The sequence below is a fragment of the Trichomycterus rosablanca genome, chromosome 16 (genome assembly GCF_030014385.1).
Source record: "Trichomycterus rosablanca isolate fTriRos1 chromosome 16, fTriRos1.hap1, whole genome shotgun sequence".
NCBI classification, from domain to species: domain Eukaryota; kingdom Metazoa; phylum Chordata; class Actinopteri; order Siluriformes; family Trichomycteridae; genus Trichomycterus; species Trichomycterus rosablanca.
Window position 1 is genome coordinate 24,362,847 of NC_086003.1, and position 18,293 is coordinate 24,381,139.

General features: G+C 35.9%; 1 protein-coding gene and 7 non-coding genes across 8 annotated transcripts; 4 read left to right on the forward strand and 4 right to left on the reverse strand.

Annotated features, from left to right (window-relative positions):
• The first annotated feature begins 1,133 nt into the window (after nucleotides 1-1,133).
• On the forward strand, nucleotides 1,134-1,252 carry LOC134330989 (5S ribosomal RNA). Its single transcript, XR_010015065.1, has one exon. It is a non-coding gene; the product is annotated as a 5S ribosomal RNA (ribosomal RNA).
• Nucleotides 1,253-1,637: 385 nt separating this feature from the next.
• zgc:152891 (uncharacterized protein LOC767741 homolog) lies at nucleotides 1,638-14,358 on the reverse strand. The gene is made up of 14 exons (XM_063011600.1): nucleotides 14,212-14,358; nucleotides 13,899-14,112; nucleotides 13,431-13,512; nucleotides 13,219-13,308; nucleotides 12,996-13,111; nucleotides 12,691-12,863; nucleotides 12,002-12,145; nucleotides 11,692-11,895; nucleotides 11,042-11,128; nucleotides 10,745-10,914; nucleotides 10,204-10,325; nucleotides 2,963-3,063; nucleotides 2,574-2,744; nucleotides 1,638-2,018 (listed from the first exon to the last, which is right to left on the reverse strand). Exons 1-14 carry the CDS (start codon nucleotides 14,356-14,358, stop codon nucleotides 1,839-1,841), a joined length of 2,001 nt encoding a protein of 666 aa, XP_062867670.1. The 3' UTR covers nucleotides 1,638-1,838.
• LOC134331001 (5S ribosomal RNA) lies at nucleotides 7,007-7,125 on the reverse strand. The gene has a single exon (XR_010015073.1). It is a non-coding gene; the product is annotated as a 5S ribosomal RNA (ribosomal RNA).
• LOC134330981 (5S ribosomal RNA) lies at nucleotides 7,673-7,791 on the forward strand. The gene has a single exon (XR_010015060.1). It is a non-coding gene; the product is annotated as a 5S ribosomal RNA (ribosomal RNA).
• Nucleotides 8,794-8,912, reverse strand: LOC134331013 (5S ribosomal RNA). The gene has a single exon (XR_010015084.1). It is a non-coding gene; the product is annotated as a 5S ribosomal RNA (ribosomal RNA).
• Nucleotides 9,400-9,518, forward strand: LOC134330983 (5S ribosomal RNA). Its single transcript, XR_010015062.1, has one exon. It is a non-coding gene; the product is annotated as a 5S ribosomal RNA (ribosomal RNA).
• Nucleotides 14,359-16,419: 2,061 nt separating the features above from the next.
• trnae-cuc (transfer RNA glutamic acid (anticodon CUC)) lies at nucleotides 16,420-16,491 on the reverse strand. The gene has a single exon. It is a non-coding gene; the product is annotated as a tRNA-Glu (tRNA).
• Nucleotides 16,492-16,969: 478 nt separating this feature from the next.
• On the forward strand, nucleotides 16,970-17,041 carry trnaw-cca (transfer RNA tryptophan (anticodon CCA)). The gene has a single exon. It is a non-coding gene; the product is annotated as a tRNA-Trp (tRNA).
• The last annotated feature ends 1,252 nt before the right edge of the window (nucleotides 17,042-18,293 follow it).

Genomic DNA, 18,293 nt, shown 5'->3' on the forward strand with positions numbered 1-18,293 from the left:
TGTAAACCTTGGTTAATGTATGAAAATAAGTTCTAAATCTCTTGAGTAATTTGTAAATGCTAACCGCTAGCATCTATATGGTTTTTTCCATAGAAGTTAGCTTTAAGCTAATGATTCTGTTCTATTAATTTTAATGTACAGTGTCACGTAAATGCACTCAGGAAACAAATGTAACTAAGACACATTTTGTATGTCTGCTTTACAGTTTTACAGTGAGTCTTAAGTAAAGCTTTGGATATTATTTCGGTTTCCGGCTTTTCTTGGGAAACTGTTATCTATCTGTCGAGCTTGTAGCCACACACACGAGCAGGGGCAGAATAGTCACTAACCTCGCGAGAACTGCCACCCAGGCTGCTGCAAGTGGCAGTTCTCGCGAGGTTAGTGCGCACAGCGGGAACAAACCTGGAACAGGGAGAGATGGATGGATGCAAGGAGAGAGAGGGCATTCCTGCCAAAAAAAGTAAAGACTGCATGTAAATATGTAGAGAAATGGGACATCGAATTTACCTTTCTTAAGAGGAGCAGGATGGGGCAGAGTTATGCAAAGGTAGGCCTATCATGTTCTGATAATCTAATTGTAGTTTGTAAGTGGTTCACAGGTGGTTATTTTAGATTTCTTGTAAACCTATCTTAAAATGTAAGGGATACTGAACCTCGGTTGGGCTGGTGGGACGGCTCGAAGCGCGCGGCGGAAAATTTCCCTTATTTTTAAATCCAAAACTTGACAGGTATGATAATCACCACCGTCTATAAATGAATGATTGCTTTGGTTTTTCACTTGAGACTTTTGTTTAAGTAAACAGCGCCTTAAATATGACGAGCTTGATTAGTTTATAAAGGCTCCCCCGTCCCAAGTGTTTGTGTAAGATGTTGCCGGAATGAAATGACGATTTTTCTGGTACATAGGAAAGAAAAGCCGAATGCTGCTGATTTGTTGTGGTGTTTTGAAGAAAATGGAGGTGAAAAGGGTTTAGCAGCTGAACGGTGTGTGTTGTTCTTGTCGTGTTTTGCCACTATCGAAAGCTTTTTAAAATGGGGCGTGTAGAATAAAAGAAAGAAAAAGACTAAACATATCGAAGTGAAAGACTAAATGATGGACGACTATAAAAGAGAAACTATTTACAGTGTCTCTCGCTTACGGCCATACCACCCTGAGAACGCCCGATCTCGTCTGATCTCGGAAGCTAAGCAGGGTCGGGCCTGGTTAGTACTTGGATGGGAGACCGCCTGGGAATACCAGGTGCTGTAAGCTTTTCCTCACACATCTTTACTTCGACCTCCTGCCGAAGGAGCTTAACATTTTATTTTTTATTCATTATCAAAGCAATACGTCAAGAAAAAGGCCAGCTGACACTTTCATTCTGAGTAGAGTAAAACACTTATCCATCCTGGCTGTACGAAAGGACATTATTTTTCAAATATAACAAAAAATAAGGGTTGCGGTGGGTACAGTTCACACACACACACACACACACTGTTTTTTTACTGTTCTACATTAGTAACATGTTTACTGTGTTACAATGGGTTTTTTTTTATGAAATAAAAAACTTATATAACATAAAAATTGTGATATTTTAATGGAACACTATAAGTTCAGTTGTTATTAGTTAACTGACAACTAATGAAAATTGGTTATCAATAAAAACAAATTGGCAGAAGTTTGCATCACTAATAAAGACATACATACACATTCTGTAATATAAAAGCAAGTTCATGCAAATGCAACTGTTCAAAAATTCATATCAGCATTCAACAGACCAGTTGTCTGAACTTAGAATAGCAAGTTTTTTTTTCATGTTTAAACTGAACTTATAACATAAAGGTTTATATTACTGCACTCAGATAGCCACACTGTTTTCAATGTAATCTGGGCAGAGGTAGGGGTATGGAAGCATCAGTTTGCTGTTTCTTTTGATAATGTCATCAGCAATGGCTCCTAGCTCTTTTAATACCATCTCCACGAGCCTGTGATGGTCACCACTTCTGAAGTACCACTCACGGTACTGGCACAAGGGCACCTACAGTACAATAAGCCAAAAAAAAAAAAACATTACTAAATTAAAAAAACTTACCTACTTTTGTAGTGTTGGAATTTACTGCCACAAACATAGATTTGTGGTTTTTATTAACTTGCTATTCATGGCAGCAGGTCTCAAAATAGTTGATATAAATAATATGATAACATTGGGTCTTTTTGTCTTTAGATAATCATCTTTAGTAAAGGCTAAATCTGCCCAATAACTACCAGACTTAAATGTATAAAAATAATTGCTGCTCTAGGTTTTATAACAGTTTAAAAAATTAGATATCAGTACAGTTAAAAAAAATACAGTAGTTAAAATGCAAATAAAAACAAAAACACTGGTTTGAAACAGTGGGTTCAATATAACTTATATTTTAATTTACTTATGTTTCAATCACTTTTGTACACATTTCTGTCTGATGAAATCTGATTCGTGATAATTTGTGTAATCTACCCACCTTTGTTAACAATTTACACCCATGTCATTGTTAAATATTTACACCCATGTCAGCGAGAGCTACAGGACACAAAAGGTGTTGATTATACTCACAAAGTTAACTGCTGGCTGTGATAGCATGGACAGTACGAGGAGCACATTGCAAGTACTGTTCACATCCGGAAGAAAAGACAAAATCTCTTCTTCTGTCACTAAGCCTTTTGCATTAGGAGGGGGCCGGCACATTGCGGCTGGGCAGTTGGGCATCCATAAGTTAAAATCCACCTAATTAAGTCAAAAAGCAGTAGGAAATACAATTACAATACAAAGGTAAAACCAGTTTTAATAGTGAGCAGCACTATAAACTAGCCATGTTGTAATAAATATCTATGCCACTTTAAGGCACACTACAGTCCTATCTGTATTTGCTTGGTTTAATAACAGTTAATAATGTAAACACAAATAAGTGAGTTTTACAAATGACTAAAAAAGAATGAACCCACCTGAGAAAAGTTGACAGCTGCATGCAGGGCTGAACAGGTGAACATCATCATGGTGATGAACTTGCTTAATTCCAATTTTGTCTTAAATGACTGTGGAAAACCTGAATAAAAAACAATCAAATTTAAAGTTTTTCAAACATTAGAACAAACGCCCAACCTCCAGATTGTTCTATCCTCTTGCAGTCATGAAGCATGGGAGGGTGAAAGCTAATGCTGTGTTTACGAAGACCAATTCAGCATCTGTAAAAAAAATTCAGGGCTCTGTGCAGGCCACTGGAGTTCCTTCACACCAAACTTGTCTAACCAAAAAGACAATATATTTAATAAAAAAAAAAAAACCTAAAAAAACTCGTTACACAGCATCTACAAATGCATCTCTTCCCTACATTGTGAATAGTTTGTTCAGTTTTCCATTCTGACATACATATATAAGTGCCTTGTCCAACTATACACTAAATAAATGACAGATTAAGCTTCTGTGCAAAACATTGACCAAAGCCAAAGTTACTTTTAATGGTCTTAACAGCAAACCACCTGTCAGAAAATGAGCAAAAATGGAGAAAATGCTTTTCAGAGTCACTTCTGTTTCTTCTATGCCACCATTTGCTTATCACTCCTCCTTGCTGCAGTGAACTGTTTGGGGAATGGGGGCTGGAGACAGGAAAATTAACTTAAAATGCCTTTCGGTGCAGAAAGGTAAATTCATAAAAAGATTTAAATGTTTGATGTAGAGCTCAGATTAACACGTCTGGGTGTTCAGACCATCATTCCATTTAATGCCTGGCTTGTTTTTCTTTCTAAATATCAGTGCAATTTTAGGTTTGGCCCATCAAAATAGTATTGAGAACCAAAAAGCAGATTTTGAGAACCTAAAGAGCAGATTTTGTGTTCATTTTGTATTTTACAGTTACGCTTCTCTCAGTTTTTCTCTCAACTCAAACATTTCTCAAGTTAGACTTCTGGCCCCGTTTTGACGGGTGGGCGGGATCTTGTCACTCATTGGCTGCTGGAGATAAGCATGTTTACGTTTATATTCTTGTGTTGCCAGATTGGAAGGATTTTAAATAAATCCCGACATTGCAAATAAACATATTTCAAATGTCACTGAATTTATAATAACTAATCTGTAAGATATCAGTTTATTAGTATAATGTTAGTTTGTTAGTATGAGCATGCTTGGGTGATTTTCCATGCATTTCGGCAGGTTTTGAAATACGTTTTAACACTGTAGCAATCTGGCAACCCTGATGACAGCACAGATTGGAGATTTGCTGGATAGGAGCAGCGTATTTGAGGTAAGTGTTTTCAGTTAATTTTAATATTTAAATGCTAATAAAATATATCTTTTAAATATTTCTAACCATATGTTTAGTTTAATTAGTTAGCTTTAGCTTACTTTGCTAACTACAGTGGATATAAGACTTTACCTCAGTGAAACGTTTGTGAGCATGGGCAAAAGTTACAATAACATTAATTATTATTTATTTCCAATGTTTTAACCATAGTTAGTTTATTAATATCTCTTTTTGCTCCTTTTTTACAGTGTGGAGCAGCATGGTGCAGTATTTGCAGCAATATGAACAGGGGAATCCATTCCCGTTTGTATGATCCTTTAGAGCATCGTCTTTTATCCAAACATCTACAAATGATCTGTGGGCTGTAATCAAAGAAACACATGAACCTCTTATATAAGCGTAAATAATATATTAAACTGTCTGATTTCATTTTCAAATTTAGTTTTTTGTGTGTATCCATATACATTGTTGTACTTAATATTTTTTATTTATTTAAAATAATAATAAAAAAACATCTTTGTGCTGACTTTATTATTGTTATTATATTATAACTATTATTAGAAGCTGCAACAGTAGCATTATTAGTAGTATTAGCATTATTATTTACATATCAGCATCAGTAAACAATGCATTGGAGTAAACAACATTCATGGTGACATTAACTCAGCATTGGGTAGAAAAGAACCTTACAGTTGGGTTGTTGAAACAACCCAGCACAATTACATAACCAAACAAGTTGGGTTTAAATAACCCAGCGTGTGTTCTGTCCGATAGTTAACCAGCACTGGGTTGCCAAATAACCCAGGTTGGGTTGTTTTCAGCCCAACATTTTTTTAGAGTGCAGTTGCCTCTAAAATTTGCAAGATCACAAAGTTGTAAAAAACCCTTTCCTAATTTCTGCTTGCTAATTGAAAATTCAGACAACACCCCATCTCCTTCAGAGGAGTTGAAACTATTTCAGGCTGCCATAAGACGAAGGATGTCTGTAGGAGGTACTCGGTGAGCGGTGCTTATCTCCAGCAGCCAATGAGTGACAAGATTCTGCCCACCCGTCAAAACGGGGCCAAAAGTCTAACTTGAGAAGATTTTTGGGAGTTGAGAGAAAAACTGAAGCTGCGTCCGGAATCGCATACTTCCATACTCAATAGTACGCGAAATGAGTACGCGAGAGCGGTTAGTATGTCCGAATACATAGTATAAATAAAGAGGTACGTGAGAAATACCCGGATGACCTACTTATTGGGCAGCCATGTTTGAGTATGCAAGCGATGCACACTTGCGGTCCGCTAATGTATCCCATAATGCAACTGGAGCTGCGTAGGCGTTCAAAGCGGAATAAGAAACAAGAAAGATAGCGGAAAACGGAGTCCTCTGTTCACAAGTGTAAGTAAGATAAATAAAATAAAACATTTTAAAGACGAATAAATAACAAAAACACGATAATATATTATACACGATATATATTATATTAATGTATTATTAATGTATTATTATTATTATTATTATTATTATTATGGTGATATTACGTCATGACGTCCTTACGTCATCACTAGGAATGCAGACGTTGGTGTGGTGTGGTTGGATTGGTAGCTAAACTGAAAATCTTCAAGGTTTAAGTGACTTGTAAAGTGAAGTTCAAAATTATGTACAGACATCATCCCCATCCAGTGGTGCTAGAAATAAGTTACATCTGGTTGATGGGATTGTAATATTATTTTACAATTACATTTGTTTTTGTATTATTTGTTATTTTAAACATAATTTATTTTTTGAAAACTGTTCATTGGTTAAAAGTAAACAAAAAGTCTCAAGTGGAGGACCAAAGCAATTCATTTATTTATAGACGGTGGTGTTTATGCTTTTACACTTTAACCTGTGGAGTGTAAATTCTGTTTAAAATAACAACAAACACAACAACAAATAACCAAAAATACAACAACAACGAAAAATAAATCATAATAAAAATGAATAATGTCACAAATCTATACCCCATCAACCAGATGTAACTTATTTCTAGCACCACTAGATGGGGATGATGTCTGTACATGATTTTAAACTCCACTTTGAAAGTCACTTCAATGTTGAAGATTTTAATTCGGCTTTTCAGAATAGTTAATAATAAATGCATTATTAATAATAATAATAATAATAATATTAATAATAATAAGACAACAATGATAAAATAAAGCAATAAGCCACGAGAGACCGTGCGTTACTGCGATTTTATCATGGGGAAGGTTGTTTTGCCTAAAACGTCTTTGCCTGTGATAAAATCATAGCAGTAACGCACGGTCTCGAGTGGCTTATTGCTTTTATAAAACGGCGGTCAACATAAAATATAATAAAATACAACAATGTTCAATTTATAAATGTTTTAATTTACAAAAACACTCACAAAAAGCATTCTTCCGCTACCCCAGGTAGTTCTTTACAGTGTTGCTAGGCAACATGAGGGCGAACATAACAGTCACTTTTTCTTTTCAGTGGCGTATTAATATGGAATGATGTGAGGTGCTCATAGGTGTGAATTTATCAGCACAATCAGATTTTAGGACCAGAACTATCAGTTTTAAAAGTTATATTTACTAAATAATGTCCTTTCGTACAGCCAGGATGGATAAGTGTTTTACTCTACTCAGAATGAAAGTGTCAGTTGGCCTTTTTCTTGACGTATTGCTTTGATGATGAAGAAAAAAAGAAAATGTTAAGCTCCTTCGGCAGGAGGTTGAAGTAAAGATGTGTGAGGAAAAGCTTACAGCACCTGGTATTCCCAGGCGGTCTCCCATCCAAGTACTAACCAGGCCCGACCCTGCTTAGCTTCCGAGATCAGACGAGATCGGGCGTTCTCAGGGTGGTATGGCCGTAAGCGAGAGATGCTGTAAATAGTTTCCCTTTTTTAGTCGTCCATCATTTAGTCTTTCACTTCTCGAGGTTTTGATTATTTGTTGTCGTGTGTGTTATTATTTTAAACATATATATTTTTTAAAACTGTTTATAGGTTGAAGCGTAAACGCATAATCACCACCGTCTATAAATAAATGAATTGCTTTGGTTTTTCACTTGAGACTTTTGTTTAAGTAAACAGCGCCTTAAATATGACGAGCTTGATTAGTTTATAAAGGCTCCCCCGTCCCAAGTGTTTGTGTAAGATGTTGCAGGAATGAAATGACGATTTGTCTGGTACATAGGAAAGAAAAGCCGAATGCTGCTGATTTGTTGTGGTGTTTTGAAGAAAATGGAGGTGAAAAGGGTTTAGCAGCTGAACGGTGTGTGTTGTTCTTGTCGTGTTTTGCCACTATCGAACGCTTTTTAAAATGGGGCGTGTAGAATAAAAGAAAGAAAAAGACTAAACATATCGAAGTGAAAGACTAAATGATGGACGACTATAAAAGGGAAACTATTTACAGCATCTCTCGCTTACGGCCATACCACCCTGAGAACGCCCGATCTCGTCTGATCTCGGAAGCTAAGCAGGGTCGGGCCTGGTTAGTACTTGGATGGGAGACCGCCTGGGAATACCAGGTGCTGTAAGTTTTTCCTCACACATCTTTACTTCAACCTCCTGCCGAAGTAGCTTAACATTTTATTTTTTATTCATTATCAAAGCAATACGTCAAGAAAAAGGCCAGCTGACACTTTCATTCTGAGTAGAGTAAAACACTTATCCATCCTGGCTGTACGAAAGGACATTATTTGGTAAATATAACAAAAAATATCAATGTGTAACCGCCTTGGAAATTTAAACGTTACCCTGGATTGTATTTGTTACCTTACTGAAAAACCAAATTAAAATCTTGAACATTTTATTGACTTTTAAAGTGAAGTTCAAAATCATCTACAGGCATCATCCCCATCTAGTGGTGCTAGAAATAAGTTACATCTCGTAGATGTGGTATAGATTTGTGACATTATTGTTATTATTTATTATTACTGTCTTTTTAATTATTTGTCATTGTGTCTGTTTAAATAAAAGTCTCAAGTGGAGGACCAAAGCAATTCATTCATTTATAGACGGTGGTGTTTATGCTTTTACGCTTTAACCTGTAAACAGTTTTCAAAAAAGAAATGATTTAAATCTCAACAAACACGACAACAAATAATCAAAAATATAACAATAATAATAAAAAAAAGTGAATAATAATAATTACAATGTCATAAATCTATACCCCATCAACCAGATGTAACTTATTTCTAGCACCACTAGATGGGGATGATGTCTGTACATGATTTTGAACTTCACTTTAAAAGTCACTGCAATGTTAAATATTTTAATTCAGCTTTTCAGTATAGTTAATAATAAATGCAATCCAGGGAAACTTTTGATTTTCTAAAGCAGGAAAACAAAGTTATTCGTCTTTTTTTATTTATTTATTTAAATAATGTCCTTTCGTACAGCCAGGATGGATAAGTGTTTTACTCTACTCAGAATGAAAGTGTCAGCTGGCCTTTTTCTTCACGTATTGCTTTGATGATGAAGAAAAAAATAAAATGTTAAGCTCCTTTGGCAGGAGGTTGAAGTAAAGATGTGTGAGGAAAAGCTTACAGCACCTGGTATTCCCAGGCGGTCTCCCATCCAAGTACTAACCAGGCCCGACCCTGCTTAGCTTCCGAGATCAGACGAGATCGGGCGTTCTCAGGGTGGTATGGCCGTAAGCGAGTGATGCTGTAAATAGTTTCCCTTTTATAGTCGTCCATCATTTAGTCTTTCACTTCTCGAGGTTTTGATTATTTGTTGTCGTGACTGTTATTATTTTAAACATATATATTTTTTAAAACTGTTTATAGGTTGAAGCGTAAACGCATAATCACCACCGTCTATAAATGAATGATTGCTTTGGTTTTTCACTTGAGACTTTTGTTTAAGTAAACAGCGCCTTAAATATGACGAGCTTGATTAGTTTATAAAGGCTCCCCCGTCCCAAGTGTTTTGTAAGATGTTGCAGGAATGAAATGACGATTTTTCTGGTACATAGGAAAGAAAAGCCGAATGCTGCTGATTTGTTGTGGTGTTTTGAAGAAAATGGAGGTGAAAAGGGTTTAGCAGCTGAACGGTGTGTGTTGTTCTTGTCGTGTTTTGCCACTATCGAAAGCTTTTTAAAATGATGGACGACTATAAAAGGGAAACTATTTACAGCATCACTCGCTTACGGCCACACCACCCTGAGAACGCCCGATCTCGTCTGATCTCGGAAGCTAAGCAGGGTCGGGCCTGGTTAGTACTTGGATGGGAGACCGCCTGGGAATACCAGGTGCTGTAAGCTTTTCCTCACACATCTTTACTTCAACCTCCTGCCGAAGGAGCTTAACATTTTATTTTTTCTTCATCATCAAAGCAATACGTCAAGAAAAAGGCAGCTGACACTTTCATTCTGAGTAGAGTAAAACACTTATCCATCCTGGCTGTACGAAAGGAAATTATTTGGTAAATATAACTTTTAAAAAATCAACGAATAACTTTGTTGGATTGTATTTATTATTACCTATACTGAAAAGCCGAACTAAAATATTTAACATTCAAGTGACTTTTAAAGTGAAGTTCAAAATCATGTACAGACATCATCCCCATCTAGTGGTGCTAGAAATAAGTTACATCTGGTTGATGGGGTATAGATTTATGACATTGTAATTATTATGATTTATTTTTTTGTTGTTGCTTTGGTTTTCCACATGAGCTTTAATTAACAGCGCCTTAAATCTGACAATTTTGATTAGTTTGTGTGTTAAGAAGTTAAAATAACTTTTAGCTTTTTATAAACTTTTTATTTCTATTTAACAACATACCGGCAAGAAGAAAATCTAAAACAAAAGCAGGCATGAAATGATGCCTTTTCTGATACTTAGGAATGTATAAGCCAATTGCAGATTATTTGCTGTAGTGTTATGAACAGAATGGAAAAAATGATTTACAGTTGAATGCATCATGTGTGTTGTTATCGCTGTGTGTACCTGTGTGCGTGAGGCCAAGAAATCCCTCCACATGGATTTCCTTAATCCAGTTCTGGAGCTCTGAGTCATGTTGGACTTCCTGGTCATCGGGGTAATACAGGTCCACCCAGTTTACCACAAACCTATATAAACAACATGTTCAAATGCTCACTTAAATTCAATGCCACAACAGTTCATTGCAATAGTAAATTAATGTGGAATAAAATTTAAAATTATTCCAATAAGCACCATATATGTTTTTTTTTAGATGTAACTGTCTGGGAAAACCAGTCAGTGGTACTCACTTTACATATTGTTTTTCTTTAAATTGATTAATAAAGTGTTTATTCAATAACATTTATTATCAGTAACTGGTGTGTATTAATAGCTTTCTAGCTAACTGCCCAAATTTAAAGGCCAATGAAAAGTGACACCTTGAATACAAACAACGAATTTTAAGTGGTAAGATTAAATGTCTTTAACAACAAAACACATGTAAGTAAAACTGAGATAGTGAAAGTGACCCTAATCTACTGTATAATTGTATAATCTTTTAAAGCACCTGTAAAGTGCATTCCACACCCTCAGAGCATCCTGTGCATAGTAACAGTTTGGCAGTTTGTCCACCCCTCGTTCTTTCAGGTCATCCGGTACACACAGTGAAGTATAATGCAATTGTTGTGTTCCACGAGCAAGGAGGATAGGTGCTGCTTTCAGGCCACAACCTATGGCCTGATGTAGAAAAAGTAAACAGTGTAATCTAACTTACTGTAAGTGAACAGAAAGTTCTGGTACCCACAAATCTAATCAAACAACACACTCACATGCTTAAATCAGTTCTGTAATGAAATATACTAGCCTTGTCAAATACACCATTAGCGTCCAGAAGATAGCCCCGAGCCTGGATATTGATCTGAAGAGTGTTCTTTATATGAGGCACCAAAAGCTAAAAAAGAAGCCAGCAATGTGAAAAAAAATTAACAACCACAACAATCATATCACTTTTTGTTTCAGTTCAGGTTAATAGATATTTAAAGAATTTAAGGCTGGATTCCAAATCCCACACCACATAACAAACAGTATGCCTAAATTATCGATAAGAGTGATGCCAATGGTAAACGAGTGTTTGGGACACATATTTGAGATCCAGAAAGATTATCTGTTGCCATTATCATTGTCTCAAAAAGTTTTAAAAGATAAAAAAATTAACATAAACATAAACATGACTATTAAAGTTACTAATGTTACTGAACTAATAAAAAATAGATTTTGCTAAGAAGCCAATGTTAGCACACTAGCTCACCAAGATCAAAACATTTATGTAACAAAGCAGTTCTTTTCTCATTGTTACTTATTTCTTTTGAGCAATACACACAATGAAAAGCTACATATGAAGAACAACCTAACTTAGGTAGGATTACAGCAGGACAGAACCTAGCAGGAATATTTTCATTATTTTTTTATGAATCTAACAAGAAAGCATTTTTCCTGGTATTTGTTTTTATTTACCTGGTGCAGAGGGTGTACTTCTGGTAGATTCCTGAGGGTGGCAATGCAGCACACTTCTCCCACCAGGTGAGTGCGCATGAAGTGGGAGAGCAGCTGGTGAACCTGAAAATCTGCGTTACGGACCCAAATCTTTGCTAACAGCCAGTCAGGTGCAGGATCGGAGGGCAGGAACAATGGGTTTAGAGGGCCAGGAGTCTGCTGGAGCTGGAATTAAATATGCAATCTGTTTTTTAAGTATTCAGGTTATCTAATATAAGTTATATACCATATTATATGCAATAATGTGAGTTAAACTGATGTCCAGACATACCTGGATGGCAATGGGTTTTAGCTCTTCATGTTGGTTGTAGTGCAGTAGGCACAGAGGAGCAGCCAGGTACGATTGTTTGCCATTAATAACATTTGCAGGCAACTGATCAAGTATCTCATAGTTCAGAAGAAATATAGTTCCTTTCTACGATGCACAAAACATGTATTGGAGTGTTATCATTGTTGGATCAGGTTAAACTCACTCGAGGACATTTCTTTAAACTGTGTAAACAAATTTTTGTTAAGACTTATTTTAGTCTGGTGGCACAGCTAGTGGAATGAATACTGCATAGCAACATGGGTCCTAAGAACCTTTCTCCTGTTCTCACTGTATCTGTGTCAGTTTTCTTCTTGGTATTTTGGTTTATTACTAAATATTATAAGGTGGATTGGCTGAGTATCTCTGCCAGGTAATGAAAAGATTTCTAGAGCTCCTGCATTTAATGTATAAATGATTTTACTGTAATTTCATTGACTAATTTCATTTAATGATGAGTGTTGCAATCAAGGATGGATCATTCTGTAAGGATGTATGGATTCCTGCTTTGAACAAGCTGATGTTGCTTTCAGATGTTTAGAAATTACAGTAAAATCATTTATATATTACATGCAGGAGCTCTAGCATGGTCACTGTGCCTCGATTCACTCGTAATCACCAACTTGAAGCAAAAGTAACAAGGTAACACATACCTTCAACTCCTGCTCTAAAGAAGAACACAGTGGTAGGAAACCCCTGAGCATCTCGGATGTGACAGCTAGGTTAGGTGGAAGACTGTGGATCTGTCTGATCTGTAGAGGGTTGCATCCGTTAAGACACTGATAACCAAAAAAATTGTCCTCTCTCCAGTGAGCCTGAACGTACTCTTAAAACAGAAAGGAAACAACGGGGGTAAAGTAAATTCAGAGTGTAAATATGTGCAGTGGAATTACATGTTTTTATTTAGTTTGTAACTAAAGTGAATACTGCTATGAAAACATGATCACTGTCAGCATACTGGCTACAGCATTGTCTTGTCCGTTGTAAAGAAATAGCATCTCTAGTTCACCCAGGCTTTTCCAGGATTCTGCTCGGTCAGTAAATCCCCTCAGGTAGTGTAAGTTAAGGCTTGGGCTATAAGACCAAAAAGATGCAAGTGTATAGTCTTTACTAAAATTAAAACTTTCATTTATTTAGTAAATGTTGTGGATTTTTATATAAAACATTTCAGAAAGGTTTACCTTTGCCGGGTAAAACTTAAGTTTGGATCAAGAGCCTGGACGCTGGTCATGTCTATGCAACGAATGGTGCCCTCCAAAAAAGTTTTCCATCTGCAGGGCAAAATGAAACTGTCATCTCTGACTGTAAAACCAGTTAATCCACGGGGTATAAAGTATTTTAATACATTTTATTTTGTTTAAAAACATGAGATGGTGGCTGCATTTTGAAATACCTGATGTGTTGTTGTTTACTCTTCAGCTCTTTGGCACGGTGGTCTTTCAGTATCTGCAGTGACTCCCAATTTAGCAGGCACACTAACAATATTAATACAAAAAAGCTCATGTTCATGTCTGTAGCTCATGTTTAATTAATTTACTTTTACCCATCAAAGATAAACTGGCAGTAGAATGGTGTGAGAAACTGACCATAAACTACTACGTGCAATGTTTAAGAAGTCAAATAAGAGAAATAACAGCTATGAGATAACATCCTAATTGAGTGAAGAAAATATTGTTCTCCAAAAGATGTTTACAAGTGATAAGCTAGATTGTTATACATTGTTCTTTTTGTATGAGCAGCATGTGACCTGGAAAATAACTGCTAGTGTCAAATTTTATCTACATTTCTCATGTGGTTGAGTGTACATTTTAGGAAGGCGTTATATTATCACTGAAACAAATACCTTAAATACACAGCTTACCTCTGTCACTGCGCAGTACCACATCACCATCTGAACTTTTGATCCATCTGTGACATGGAAAGCACCCCACCTCAGTGGCATTAGCAGTCAGCTTCACCTGAATGTCCAGACAGTGCCAGGCAAGATCGGGGAAGCCTGGCCGAGCCTCAAGTCTCAAACGTACAAGAACAACATTGCCTATGTTCGCATCAGGCTTGATCTTGACAGTGTAAGTCTACCTCAGTAAGAAAAAAATGCACATTTAATAGAAAGGTACATTTGGCTTTTTATCTTAATTTTTAGTGTAGCCTTTAAAACTAAATATAGTCCTTACTGAGCCAGCCAAGAGCTCCCCTTTGTCTGAAGTAGCTCTAAATGGTGGACACTTTGACTGAGATCCAATCAGTGAGATCCAAAGCGTGTTGTATGATCCTGCGATAGGGTCTGATGATGTTCGGATTGTCACATATATTTTCTCCATTAGTCTTCAAGTAAAGAGTTTGAGGCACCTACACATTAGAATGGTAAATGTATTCATTGTATTTTATGAACAAATCACCAGCAAATATATAGTGGTTCCTGTTCTTTTAGGTGCTGTATAGGTTAATGGCAGAATGTGCATTTTCTCTTTAGAGTGTTATTATTCTTTAGAAGTAATACTTGACAATCTATAACGCCATCTTTGTAAATTGCTTTGTTTTAGGGACTTTTGCATTCCAGAGTTTAAAAATGACTGATCGTGCCACCATCTGTCCATAGATGCAGATTAAGTAAAAGGTTAAAATGGGTAAGTCATGAAGACAGTTTAACTGACAGGCATGATAGCTGCAAATAAATACAAATAAATAAGTAGATGCAGGACAACAAAACATTTATTTTAGGGTCTTTCTTGGTTATGTATGAGACCACAAACCGTTTGTACATGTGTATGAAAAAATATAGAGTATATACATTTAAAATGACAAAGATTTTCATGTCCCATGCTTACACAATGGAAACATGAAAGGTTATACAACTGCTTGATATTAAGTTGTAATACTTTGTAAAAACTAAGTTTATATAAATGTAATTGGGCCATCTTTTTTATTATTTTGTTAAAAATAGTTAACAAGCTAAGGAACAAACAATAGGTAATTGCAGAATTACCAAACATGCATATGTGACTTGGTTGGAAAATGTGTTGATCTTTGGGAAAGAATCCCTACAGTCACAATTTGCATAGATAACTAACAAGCCACATATACATTTGAATTGCAAACAACATGCATTAATAAAAAAAACATACATGATGCAAATCTGAGAAAGTGTCAAATTTTGCAAAAGAAATGCCTCATTCAATTATCCAGTTTTCCAGTATTTTACAACTGTTCTTCAAAAAGTTTCAGCACTTTTTAAAAACTTTATTTATTAAGAATTTCAAAAACAAATGACATCACTTTTCTACATAGTCACCTTCTGATGCATTTTCCCCAGCATCTAACCAACTTTTTAATACCATCAGCAAAAAATATTTTTGATTGAGCGTGTAGCCACTGATACACCGCTGCTTTCACATCATCATCACATGAAAATCTTCCCTTTAAAGCTTCTCTGAGTGTTCAAAAAGGTGGAAATCAGATGGTGCTAAATTCGGACTATAAGCTCTCTCAGACACGACCAATTACTACTCCTCCCACCCTCACCGTTTCCAACAAAAATATAAAAGTGTGGAAACTTTTTGAAGATCCCTCGTAGTATCGCCACTGTCAAAGTTCATTGTAAGTCACAAAGTGCTTTGTGTTAAAAAAGTTAAAAATCCTGCCCCTTATTTAATTCAACTAACTAACCAAACTAAGTTAATAATTGGGTTTAACTATTGTAGGCAACCCCCAGCCTACAACTACAGCCTAAAAATCAAAAGAAATTTGGAAATAGATAAGTTCTCAAAATATACCATCCTGGAAATGACAAAAAACTCATTTTCAGGCTCAGAGGCTCCAGCAAACTACTGTAAAGTCATTTTCTTCCAACAAAGAAAATTACTTTTTCCAGAAGTGGCCGGTCGATTGATATTCTTCCAAGAGTACACAGACTGTATATTCAAGACGTCACAAAAAAACACAACAAACTTCTAAAAACAGCAGACTTTGCTCTTCTCAATGATTGTCAACTTTCATGATTTTACCACTAAAACAAGACTGGACAAAAATGACATTTATGGGAGACCAAGAAATTGTTGTCTCACACTTGCCAGAAGGCACCTTAATAATAAATTAAAAGCATTCTTTAAGCAAACTGATACATGTACAAAGGAGGCTGGCAACCCTAGATTAAAAATCACCCATCATAAAACACATAAAGTTACCTTTAAGTAGGTGTTTAATAACTATAATAAATAGAGAGCTTGTTGTGTCCTACCTTAGTAAAGAACTTGTAAAGTGTAGTGCCAGTGTGCAGCTGTCAGTGGTTAGACAGTAAACGTGTGGGTGGTTTATCAGCTTGACAGATCTAATGCTTCCTGCACGCCTCTTATGGTAAGAAAAGCTGACTGTCAAAAGTATTGTTCCCTGACCGGGAATCGAACCCGGGCCGCGGCGGTGAGAGCGCCGAATCCTAACCACTAGACCACCAGGGAAGGTTAATGCAAGCGCACTGCCATGACCTGACAACTATGAGAGATTTTATTTTCCTGTTTGTTTATATGAAGTTAGTTTCATGTTATTCTGTACAATGTTTTGAGGTGGAACAACACGTAGACCTACACACAACTAACTCTTTCTCCATTGCCGGTTCAGTAAGAATTTGAGTTGATTTGTGGGTGTAATATATGAGTAAATGCTGAAAATCGTATATAGATTGTAAAATAGCAACAAGAAAAATATGTAATGATTAAATGGTAATCTGGTGAAAAGGTTACCTGGTGTTTAACAATTTAATGAACAATCCCCTATAGCTATTTGTATTCATGGAAATGAACTAATTAAATATGGTCGCCATTTAGTATTCGACCTGTGTTGAATCCAGTATAAACGAAACATAAAAGTCTGGTCCGAATGTAAACATTTCCTGACATCAAGCAGTTATATACAGAATGTATTTACATTCTCAATATAGACCTCGTGGCGCAACGGTAGCGCGTCTGACTCCAGATCAGAAGGTTGCGTGTTCAAATCACGTCGAGGTCAAATATATTTCTTCTTTTTCTCCCAAATAAAGCACTGGTACTGTATAGTCTTTGTGTTTATCAAGACTAGCTTGTAACTCTGCATGATGGAAAAGGGCCTGATTCTCAACTAAAACCTAACTATATTAAAATAAAATACTAATTGAGGCATGTGCAAAAGCTTTCACATTTAAATTATCAAAATGTAATTAACAGACAAGGAATTGTCATTTAGAATTGTAAACTTTTTCTCTAAAGCTTTGAACTGTGTAAAAAAGTGGAAAGCAAAAAGATTTCACTGCATTTAGAAACTGGTAATTAGGGGGAATAGTAAATGTCAAAGCAATCTGAAAACCCTGGTCAGAAGTGGTGGTTTAGCTGACACAGCAGTAGTGGTCTATGGTTTTACTGTGCTGCATTGCCTGCACGAAGATTATCTGTATGAAAAAGTCATCGAAAGGAAACTTAACCCGCAGACTCCACACAAGTCACAAAAGTCAACTGCTAAAGTATGCAAAACAACAGATATGCAGTGACGTTTTAAAACAAGTGCTTTGGAATTATTAATTAAAATAAAAGTAATTGGCCACATCACCAATAGCACGTTCAGCATGAGGGTGAATCTATTTAAAACATACCTCAAAATCTACCCTGAACTACTACTACTACCACTTTTGCTTTTGAAATAGCTTTCACAGTTTACTGACACAGATGAAAATAGAAGGATAAAAACTAGAAGGGACAGTGTGTAAAAGTACATTACTATAGACAATAACTGTGTATTAAGATTTTTTTTTTTAAATCGCGTTAACTTCTATTTACTTTTCATAAAGGGAGTCCCATAAAACACTATCTGGTAAATGTGTAGTATGTGTGTGTTTTGCTGGTATTAAGTGCTGCAGTGCTCTTGGGATTTTTGTCATTGTCATTGCTGGGAGAAGAATAGTGCACCATCCAAAAATATAAAGCCAACATCCATCTGTAATAAGCTTATTAAAGAAAGAAGAATAACAACACATTGGACACAAAGCAATAGCTTCAGTCCCCAACTGCACACCTACAATGAGTGTTAACAGTGTGTGCCTAATAAGAAGGCCAGTGCATTTAAACATTATTTTAAATCCCCAGATTTGCTGTTGTATCTGATGCACTCATACAAGCACAATACACAGTGCCATGACTCCACATTAGTAACACTGCAGTTTAGAAATAGTAAAATGTAGTAAAATTATTTTAAGTCAAATTGCATACCACTACATAAAATATTAAATAAA